Consider the following 12,020-nt stretch of genomic DNA (forward strand, 5'->3'; position numbering starts at 1 on the left):
TAAATGTAGTAAAGCTGAATTAAAAAGTAAACACCAAATTTGAAATGTTAATATCAAAAGATGTTCTTGGAATATTAAGATGAAACAGAGCTTTATAGCTACACAACTACTTAAAGAATAGTAATGCCGAAAAATATTTAAAATATTTCCATTTAATATTCTGCAAAAAGGAAATGTTATCGTTTTGTAAGAGATCTTATCATCCTACTCGCTTTATATTAACTTTGATATGCGTGTAGTGTTTCGATTCGGATGCAATTTTCATTACTCGTTCTATATAAACTCTCACTTGTGTCATTACATAGAAATAAGTTTATCTTAAATAATTAATTAAATATAAATGATATTAATTATTTTAATCGCCAGTAAATAACTTTAAAAATAGTTAAATCGTTTAAAATAAAGTTGTTCCTATTATCTTTCGAAACTTTGCTAATATTGACGTATAAAGTGAAGGGTACCCCTCTTGCCCGCTTTCTTCAAATTTTGGGGTATATATACAATTCGTTTCCATTATAATAATAGATAAAAACGCATTCGCGTGAACCTTTGGTGGAAGCCCTACCATTGGGAGGCTAGACGTTTCTCGTAACCCTAGCCGATCGCCGCGTATATCTTAAAACCGAACGATAACGATGGAGAAGAAGCCGGAATGGACAAAGACCAGAAGATGGTGGTGCATAGAAGCTGGTGTCAATGTGGGATTGACGAAGAACAGAAGATGGTGGTGCTTACGAGCCAGCAAGTACAGGCTGGTGTCAATGTGGGATTGACGAAGAACAGAAGATGGTGGTGCTTCCGAGCCAGCAAGTACAGGCTAGTGTCCATGTGGGATGGACAAAGACTAGCAGATTGTGGTGCTTAGAAGCCAGTTAGTAAAGACTGGTGTTGGTAGATGAATGGCCAAATTTCCGTGAACCGCGAACGCGTTCCGGAAATCGGGTATTTGTTTGCTCCGATTTGTAAACTGCGAACGCGGTCACGTGGGGTCTGACAGACAGACAGACACACAGACAGACAGACACGACCGGTGTAATACCTCTCCGTGACGTCATCGTCACTCGGAGAGGTAATTAAATCTATCCCTGGTCGTTTTTAGTTTTAAATTTGAAAATAATTTAGCTTAAGTTGAATTTACTCTGACAGTGCCAAACTTGAATTTAGATCTTGACGTCGACGTACGCGTTTTGAGCACTCTGCTTAATTATACCTTGATAAGATTTCGGGAGATTTTAAACTAAAGGTTTTTGGTTGGGATGAAAATTTAAGCTAGTCCTATACTCCTAACAAGATTCAAATCTAAGATTAGTCTTAGCTCTTAGGAGAGGACAAGCGACTTTAGCCGGTTCCCGACAGTTGTAGCTTAACGCCTAGAATATCCAAGGGGCTCGTGCCCCCCGAAAAAATTAAGCCCCTGACTGGTGTACGCGCTAATCTCTTAAACTCTTCACTGAAAATGAATTCACGCGTAAAAATCCCTCCCCCATTCTTTGAAAAGGATTTTTTTATTTTCTGTTAAATGTATAATTCATTATACGAAGGTCTATTTTGGCCTATTATTCTACTTAATCTTAAATTTCAAGTATTAAGCCGCCGGAGTAAAGTATAGAGAATCTGTACACTGATAAGAAACTAGTAATTATTATACGCGCTTGGTATTCGGCAAGTCGCAAATAGTTACTCGGATATCTCCGAATAGCGAGTGTGTAGTGTATAGCCGCCGAATTCACTTATTTATAAACATAATTTTATCTTGAATTGAATTCATATGAACAAAGATAAAATAACCAGTCCAAATTGTGTACTCGGCGTCCGGCAATTCGCAAATACTCACTCGGCAATCTCCGAATAGCGAATGATGTGTAGTGTATAGCCGCCGAATTCACTTATTTATAAACATAATTTTATCTTGAATTGAATTCATATGAACATCGATAAATAACCGGTCCAAATTGTGTGCTCGGCGTTCGGCAATTCTCAAATATTTACTCGGCAATCGCCGAATAGCGAATGATGTGTGAGAACGCCGAATTCACCTATAACCACAATTTTATCTTGAATTGAATTCATATGAACACAGATTAATAGCACGTCCAAATTGTGTACTCGTGATTCGACAATTCACAAATAGTCACTCGGCAATCCCCGAAAAGCGAATGATGTTTAAAGCCGCCCAATTAACCACATAAATCTTGAATTGAATTCATATGAACACAGATAAATAACCGGTCCAAATTGTGTGCTCGGCATTCGACAATTCGCAAATAGCGTGAGTACTTCCCCTACCATCGAATGATACTTAATTTTATCTTACACTGAATTCACACGAACATAGCTAAATAACACAACCTCATTATATACTCGGAACTCGCCAATTCGCGAGTGAGTAGTCGCCCGGTACTCCCCGAATAGCAAATTATACGAGTAAACCCGGAGGCTTAAGGTACGCACGATAAAACATAATTTTAATCTTTGGAATTTATTTATATTACGCTTGACCTGATAAGAGTCTAAGATTTCTTGGGGGGAAATTGGGGGGGGGGGTTAAAGGGGCATATCCTCTGCTCTGTCTTTTTCCGCGCTTTGCACCGACTTAATCGATATTAGAAGAAGGATGAGAAAACTGAAGATAGATTCTCTTCTTCCTCATCTTTTTGGGGAAAATTCTCTCCAGTTTCCTCGAACGGAAATTTCTCTTAAATTCAGAACCCTCCCCCCATCTTTACCCCTGGGGGAGGGAGGGGGGAGGGAGGGGGGAGGAAAACGAGGTTTATACATATTCGTATTGGAAGAATGTCAAGAATGCCATCTCCGGGGAAACGATATTGTCATATTCAGAAAAACCCAACCAAAAATCTGCAGCTTCTAATTATTTTCTTCTTTTATTCTTCTTTATACAAATCTCTTTTTGAATATTACCATTCGGGGGTATTGTCACAGTTAAGGGAAGTTATTGTGTTCTGAAAGTTAAAGTTCAGGTAATATAACGTTATAATACCTTAAAAGAAGGGCCTATTTTCTAAATATAAAAGTAATTAAATATTAAAATAAATAAATAAATAAATAAATTATCCCTAATTACAAAATAATTAGTACATTTAATTAGTCTTAAAAATAATCAAGGACTACTGTTTAGTGGCCTCTGCTAAATAGAACCACTTATCAACCCCTATAAGGTTAGCTGTAGAGCTAATAAATAGGTATGAACACCTAGGAGCTAGTAATATCATAAGTTCATAAGATATGTTCCATACGTTTGTCACTGGTTACAAACTGGAGCTTGTCATGAAGTGACGTAGGTGAAACCGCGTTATAGGTTCTCGTAAAGCGACGCCTGGTGACTTGGGTGCTGTCAAATTGGGGATTAGTACACAGACTAAATAGGGCCTAGATGGAAGTCCAGCAAAATGAACCACCGAGTGTGGTACTTCAATTCTAGTTTGTCGTTCTCGAACTAGCTCTCGAGCTGTAAGTCTCTAGCATTATTAAGTATAGGTAGTGTCATACTTATGGAGGAACATATCTTATAAACTTATGGTGATATCAAACGGATTGCCAAATATCATCATAACTTCTTTAGAAATTTAGCATTATGGTAATTAAACAATGGGAAGCGCATACTACCATACTTATTGTTGTTATATTACCTATGTCTCAAGTGGTCCGAAATGACCTTTAAACTAACCTAACCTAACCCTGGCCAGAGTAGTGACCGACCAATCTCTAAAATAATTTCTGCGTTAATTAAAACCCTAATTATTTTATCCACTTTTCTCCAAAATAAACGTAATCACTAGCTAATATTCAATTTTTTTATACTGTATTTACCTGGTCCTATACTTACATCTTCCAATCATGAGGGGATTTTTCTTCATTTCTTTTTATTTTTTCGTTCTTGCGATTTTTAAGATAGAGAGAGAGGGAGAGAGAGAGAGGGGGGAGGGGGAAGATAAAAAAGATTTAACTACAGGCTGATTCTCTAACTAAGGATTGGGATCCCATCTGTGGAACGAATAAATGTAATTGAATTTGGCAGAATTTACCTCGACTACAAAGAAAATGGTACCGCTCAGCTACAAACGCACGCGCTGCTTTTATTTCGGTTTTTATTTTTTATTATTTCTTGGGCTTCTTTTCGGTTAAGAACCCCCTGCAAAGAATGGAATCGAATTAGAGAGATTATTAATTCTCAGATTCTAAGTTAACTCCGAAGAAAATGTATATAAAAGAACAGATAACTAGTTGCGCATCTTTAGAAAGACGTAAATTGAAGTAAATGAAGCTTGTTTCGAAAAAAAGGGGGGGGGGCAGTCCTTTGGTTTTCAAGCCATTTCTAACGTCTTTGTTGTTCAAACGTCAGACTCTATAATGGGGGCTACAGGTCAGGGTTTTGAAAAATCAGGGATTATAGGTCAGGGATTTTGAAAAATGGGGGAAGTACAGGGCAGGGATTTTAAAAAATGGGGGATTACAGGGCAGGGATTTTGAAAAATGGGGATTACAGGGCAGGGATTTTGAAAAATGGGGATTACAAGTCAGGGATTTTTGATAAATGGGGGAATACAGGTCAGGGATTTTGAAAAATGGGGTATTACAGGTCAGGGATTTTGAAAGAAATGGGGGATTACATAGCAGGGATTTTGAAAGAAATGGGGGATTAAAGGGCAGGGATTTTGAAAGAAATGGGGGATTACATAGCAGGGATTTTGAAAAATGGGGGATTACAGGTCAGGGATTTTGATTTTGAAAAATGGGGGAATACAGGTCAGGGATTTTGAAAAATGGGGGATTACAGGCTAGTGAGTTTTTATAAAACCAGTCTCCCAATTTGCTCAAGTGAAGTGGTATCTGGCAAACACCTTAAACGATTAGAGAGATATTGGCAAGTATTGGTCAAGGATTGCCAATCGGAAAATTTCATACGAACCGGCTGAAGAGTTAATTGTTTTAGCTATGGAACATACTTCGGATGTTTGCCTTTTAATAATAATAAGAGTGTGGCTAGGAGTATAAATACGGCGTGTCAACCCCTGGAGGTCAATCCTCGACCTCTTTCATCCATTTCAAAAGTCTCGGTGGAAAGATTTGGGCGTAGTCCATTTTCTCACGCTATTGCCGGAGTCATCTTGATTTCATTACCTGACTCGACTTGAATCGAAAAAACTAAGCGAGATTAAAGTTAAATATCGCTGACAGGTGACTGTGTATGAATTTATAGGCGCCTCCTCAAAGGACGCCCGCCCGCGCCTATACCAAATTATTATTTTTTTTTCTGTTTTCTTACATCAGGCGCTATTGAAATTTGTTCGTAGTAATAGAGTTAATACACTGAATTCTGTTAAATAGGCTGTTTTAAACCATTGCATTTTCTTCTAGCCCCCTAATATTTATCTATTAATCATCTTAACGCGAACAAGGTTATATATATATATATATATATAAGGAAAAGAAAGCTCTAAGAATATATTTTTTCGGGGGTTTGAGCCTCCTGGCTTCTTTTAGTATTTTACTTTTTATTTTATTTTTTATTTTTTTGCTTGCGAAAACAGGCGCGGACCGCTTTTTAGAATATGAAGAACTATGCCTGAGAATATATTTAATTTAACTCTTGAATATTTTTTTTTTATTTTTTTAAATCTAAAGTAGTAAGAAGGTTGCGATTCTCATTCTCTTAATTGATTTTGTGTTAATTTTAAGTGTCCCATAATTTTTGTTCTAAGTTAAATTAGGCTTTTCGCGGGTTTTCTAACCCTTTATTTCACGAGATTCGCCTCAAATTTCGTGAGATTTTCGTGAAGTTCGTCTCAAATTTCGTGAGATTTCCGTGAAATTCGTCTCAAATTTCACGTGAGTGCCTTTGAAACATTTCTCAAGCTCGAGCCAAAATACATCGTGAAATTAAACTTTACACCGTATTTTAAACCCTTTTTCAAAAGATTTTCCTCAACTTTCACGAGATTCAAATATATACGTTCCGTGAAATTCGCCTCAAATTTCACGCGAAGCCCTCTGAAATTAAAACCCTGGCTATATTTCACGAGATTCGCCTCAATTTTCACATGAATCCCAATATTTCACGAGATTTGTCTCAAATTTCACGTGAATCCCAATATTTCATGAGATTCTCCTCAAATTTCACGTGAATCCCAATATTTCACGAGATTCGCCTCAAATTTCACGTGAATTCCCAATATTTCACGAGATTCGCCTCAAATTTCACGTGAATCCCCAATATTTCACGAGATTCGCCTCAAATTTCACGCGAATCCCCAATATTTCACGAGATTCGCCTCAAATTTCACGTGAATCCCCAATATTTCATGAGATTCGCCTCAAATTTCACGTGAATCCCAATATTTCACAAGATTCTTACTATTTAAAAATACTCCACGAAACTTACTCAAAATGATGAAAATAACATTAATTTCACAAAATCCAGCATAAATTTCAAGGTATTCACTGTTCATGAGCAAATTAAATCAACGCATTGTATGGTGAAGGGATGATATGAAAAAAAACCTGGCAAAATATTTTTCTTGGTGGCTATCTTTCTTTATACACGCGTGGTGTATATACCGTGCACGTTTGGGAAGCGGGGGTGTCAGGGGTACAGTTTTGAAGAGAGAGGGGCAACTCCCCTATCATTCTTTTGAATATCTCTTCTACAGAATTTTCTCTTTTCTTTTCTTCAAGATTTCCGCCTTTTCAATATTGTCTTCTTTTTTTTATTTTTTCTATTCCAGTTGTATTATTATTATTTTTGGCCGAATTCTTATTGTAATAAGAAAATTTTAGAGAGGCCCTTCACTCCGGGAAAGTGGTTGGTCCCTTTTTAAATTTGGAGGTTGGGGTACCATTGATTAAATCCGAGGATATAATATGAAATATATATATGCCATAGAAGTCATGTTTTATTTTTTTATTTGCTTATTTATTTATTTAATTATTTGCCTATTTGTTTAACTGCTTATTTATCTATTTATTTAAATATTTGACCATTTATATTTGGTTATTTATTTATTTAAATATTTGACCATTTATATTTGGTTATTTATTTATTTAAATATTTGACCATGGATTTATATTTGGTTATTTATTTATTTAAATATTTGACCATTTATATTTGGTTATTTATTTATTTAAATATTTGACCATTTATATTCGGTTATTTATTTATTTAACCTATATATTATTTTGTCCTATGACTCTCCTTTCTTGATGAAGAAAACGTGTTTTATTTTTAAATAAAAATCCGAAGACCACGTGACGCTTTTTGCAGACAGCGCGCGCTTTATTTCATCATAATTAATGATAAATGTCCAAGGGAGAAAAAGTAGCCAAATTATCTTGGAAGAAAGAGGCGTTATTTTCTTTTAAAAAAAGGACCAGCTAAAACTTTTCCCCCCAACGGATGTGGGAATCAACCTTGAAACTTAAGCTTCAAGTTATTTGGGTTGCCTTACCGGTATTGAGAGTGGAGTTACACCCTCGTCATACGTATTAAAGACACACAGTGCACACTCTCTCTCTCTTACCGAAATCCCATTGTTAAATAAAAAGAAAACACTTAACCGTCCAGACGGGGAAAAAAAGAAATTTAAACTAACTACATTCATAGAAGTGTCAAATATTTCAACTACCCGATAGAATCCCCCTGTTAGCGGAATATTCTCTTTTTAAAGGTGTACTAGCAAGCTCCCAACTATATTTTACAAATCACGTATATCAAGCGTTACTTACAGAGAGATAGATATATATATATATATTTTTGTAGTTGTTCGGTTAATTTTTCTTTCGCGATTATTTTTCAATATTTCTATCTCGATATTCCACGATATTTACCTCAAATTTCACGATTCGTCTCAAATTTCACTAGATTCACCTCAAATTTCATCAGATTTGCCTCAAATTTCACGAGATTCACCTCAAATTTCATGAGTTTCATCACATTTCACGAGATTCACCTCAGATTTCACTAGATTAAACCCAAATTTCACGAGATTCACCTCAAATTTCACTAGATTTCCCCAAATTTTCACGAGATTCGCCTCAAATTTCCTAAGATTTTCCCAAATTTTCATGAGATTCGCCTCAAATTAAATCCTTGAAAATCGCCTCAAATTTAACGAGATTTTCTTTCCCTCCATAAAATCTAATAAGTTGACGTTTGTCCAAAAATCATCTAAAAACTTGAAGCAAATAAAAAATTTATTTTAAATAATTAAGTTTATAAACACTTAAATATGAGCTTGCTATAGTGCCTTTAATATTTAACATTTAGTATTTAGGAACGTTTATTTTAAATATTTAAATCAACTAGAAAGCAAATTTCCAGCCATATTTGTTTATTTATTTATTGTAAATAAAAAATATCAAAATGGATAAAAAGATTAACTACGTGAAAAATAGTCAAATTCTAGTCTTAATTTATTATTTCAGGTAGAGAGAACCGGTGGTATCTTTAAAGATATAGTGGGTTTAAAAGGTTGATATCGGGTCGGATATCAAGGGTGTAATATTTCAGCATAGTGTCAAAGACGAAAGATTTCTTGGCGCCAACTACCGAAACCAACCAAGATCAACTCTAATGAAAATCGAAAGGTTTTCTTTTTTTTTAATGCGGCAAGGAAAGATAAAAATTAAATTCCTTATTTTATTTTATCGACTTTTAATCTCCAGAAATATTTTAGCCGACATTTCACTTTAATTTACGAAACGATAGCATTTTAAAGGGATATTGAAACGTGTTTAAGGGATAATGTCACAGATTGGTACAGTACTAGCATAAGTTTATAAAATATGCTCCATAAGTATGACACTACTTATACAAGTTCGTAATGCTAGAGACTTACAGCTTGAGCTAGTTCGAGTGAGAACGATAAGGGAGAATTAACTACACTCTGTTAGTTTTGCAGTCTATTTTCCTATTTAGTCTGCATTACTAAGCCCTTGACAGCGTCTCACCCAATGAAATAGATAGAGTTACAATTCAAATCGGCTTACCGCGAAACACATTGTTTTTATCAAAACATGACAGCGCCACCTGAGAGCCTCTAGCGGAACTAATTACAACTTTTACTTGCTTATTTGCAATCAGAAACATCGTTACGATTTTTATTTCATCTATTTATTAGATTAAAATGGACTAGAGTTTTTATTATTTAACTCGTGTATTTTATTTAACACGTTTAAAAAACTATCTTGACAGCTTGAGTCGAGATCTCACGTTGTGACTCTAGGTTTCATATATATATTCTATCTTATTGGTCTCACCAGACATCTCTTTACCCTGAATCTATGACCTACGTCACTCACTTCATGACAAGCTCCAGTTTGTAACCAGTGACAAACTTATGATGGAACATATCTTATGAACTTATGGTACTATAATCATTTTTGAAACCACAACCGAACGTTACTTCTGACTTTTCTATATACTTCCACAAATAAAATTTGAAATTCGGGAGGGTAAATTAGAATAGAACTTTGTAGTCCTTGGTCCCATCTATCGTCTTTGGATCGACATATCCAATCAATGTCCTGTCTTAAGGGAAAACATGGAGAAGTCAGGGATTTTTTTTTGTTGAAAAAAAGAGAGAGAGAAATCTGTTAAACTCTGATTAATGAAACGAAAATTTATTTAATTTCTGGAATTTTTCAACGAGGCTTAAGATTCCTGGTCAGAATAAAGGGATATTGACACGCGACAAAGAGATAATGACACGCGAGTTCAAAGATAAACTATCCACTCTCACGCAGGCATTTCATTGATCCCTTAGCTCGAGGCGGCGTTAGTCGCTGCTACCTTTCTGAAAATTTAATGGATATTTTGTTAAATGTCAAGGTGGTGGTAAGCATTTCGGACGTGGCTTCGGGCTATGACACCACTCCGAACCAACCGAATATTAAGAAATGGCAATCCCGCACCTTCCACTGTAATATCATCAATTTAAACTTAAGACGGTGTGCCGCTTCGTAACCTTCCCCAATGTTTTCTTGAACCGGATTTTCCCTCTAAATAACCATCACCCCTCCTCCCATTTTTGTCGAATTTTTTGAAGAAAAAAACCCCCCCTAAACAAAAAACCGGGCACAAGTGATGGGGGAACCAGGGGCCGTCTTTGTTAAATAGCATCAAATTAAAACGCCGGACCTTTTTTTTTCTTTTTTAAGAAAGAAAACTTACAATGCATGCTGGAACGTTTTTTTTCAGAGTCCGGCGACGTGACTAGCTTACCATAAACAAAATTTAATTTTTTCTTTTTTTTTTTAGATGATTATTTTTTTCTGTTATAACAAAAAATGGGTACGTCCTCTATTCTCAATAAACATCTGGTATTTCATTTTAAGCGCAAAATTAATTTAAATTGTTTTTAATTAAGTTTAATTAGTAATGGGTATAGATTGAGCTTAAAATTACGCAATTAATTATTATTTACTTGGAAATTATGGAAATTATCTAAATAATTAGACAAACTTTTTTTTAGGTCAAATTTCTATGGAAAAATAGACCAAATTAATCTTTGGGTGGTCCTATACAAGAATTAAATTAATATATTGTAATTTGCTTAAAAATTAATACCAGATCTTTATTAAGAATTTAAGTTTTTATTAATCAAGTTTAATTGATAAATTTCAAAATTAATTAATTTATTTTTAGATTCAAGGGATAATTAATACTTAGAAATTAATGGCAATTATTTAAATAATTAAGGCTCTTTGTGATAATAATTAGACATAAAATTAATATAGGTCAAATTTCTCAGTAAAAATAGAGGTGATATTAATCTTTTCGAATGTATGTCAGTCTTAGAATGGCTAATTTCCCATATAGCGAAAGGCTTAAAAATACATCACATCCAAGTTTGAAAACTACCATAAACTGTATTACTTAGATTCATCCCTCGTTTGGGATTTAGATTGTCGCTTTACCGTCTATTTTAAGCCTAAAACGAAGCCTTTGCTTTGGAAAATGTATAATTAGGCTTAGGAAAAGAGAGTGTCAAAAAGTTTTTTATTTCGGGCCTTGGTCGACTCTAGTATTAATTACGGGGGACACTAATGAAGTATTTAATAGGAAATTAGCTAGTCAAGATTAATTAAGAGAATAGGGGGTATTCCCCTTCCTAGACAAATTTGTTTAAAAAATAATAAGAATTCGTGAATAATTCACTCTATTGGCTCTGAATCAGTGAACACCAAATGCTCACGTCATTATCTTGGATCTTTTGGCGAATAGTAGTGGGGGGGGGGGCGGCGGAATTTTTGGCGGTTTTTGGGGAAAGATTACCATCAATCTTATATTCCTAAAACCGCCCACTCATCCCATCCCATCCCAGGACCAGATATGTTAGGCTTAACAGAAAATAAGGTTATGCTAAGGGGGTTTACAACAGGAACTTTTTCGGCGATTTTTTAGTTTTTTTTTTTAAATTGAATATAAGGGGTCAACTTGGGTACTAAGGGGTCAAATTATTAAGGGTTCAAATATGTAACGCGTGGGTAGACAATCCAAAATCAGCTATAGACCATTTCGTAGTTTATATATGGAGGAAACAACATACAGGGGGGTGAGGCCGCCATTGGGGTATTCTCTCTCTCTCCAAGAAGCCCCGCTAGAGGGCAACTCGAGTCGTCTAGCCTCCTTCCGCTTGTAATGAACTCGGGCTCCATCTGGTGTTGCTTCTTAACGAGAGGGAGAATACCCAAATGGCGGTCTTGCCCCTGTGTGTTGTTTTTCTGTATGTAATAACCGAAATGGTCTAATTGATTTTTAGGCCTAAAAATATAGGCAAATTAAAATAGGTCAAATTTTAGTATTAATTACGTAATTATTAAGGTTATGTCGAATTCTATTTACTCAGGTCAAGTTGTGAGTCAAGGTCACGCGGGGTTATGGTCTCGTTGCGTTCGAGTTCACGGTACTGGTAAAGATTTTAACGAAACAAAGTTAAACGCCGATAAATGTATGTCGAATTTCGACGATTGGGAACAAATGGACAATTTTAAATGTAAGTTAC

At 35.2% G+C, this 12,020-nt stretch overlaps 2 protein-coding genes across 2 annotated transcripts in view; both read left to right on the forward strand.

Annotated features, from left to right (window-relative positions):
- Positions 1-12,020, forward strand: part of LOC149673620 (uncharacterized) — a 44,325-nt gene that overhangs the window by 20,917 nt on the left and 11,388 nt on the right. The window contains exon 2 of the mRNA XM_089839256.1: positions 11,865-12,011. Within this exon, the coding sequence (XP_089695382.1) occupies positions 11,865-12,011 (147 nt within the window). The remainder of the gene's footprint in view (positions 1-11,864; positions 12,012-12,020) is intronic.
- The window catches only part of Lrp4 (LDL receptor related protein 4), a 337,174-nt gene that overhangs the window by 16,120 nt on the left and 309,034 nt on the right, over positions 1-12,020 (forward strand). The gene's annotated exons all lie outside the window — the stretch shown is intronic.

This window comes from Phalangium opilio, unplaced genomic scaffold, assembly GCF_054372755.1.
Source record: "Phalangium opilio isolate 3A_F unplaced genomic scaffold, DU_Popi_V2 ptg000048l_1, whole genome shotgun sequence".
Classification (NCBI taxonomy): domain Eukaryota; kingdom Metazoa; phylum Arthropoda; class Arachnida; order Opiliones; family Phalangiidae; genus Phalangium; species Phalangium opilio.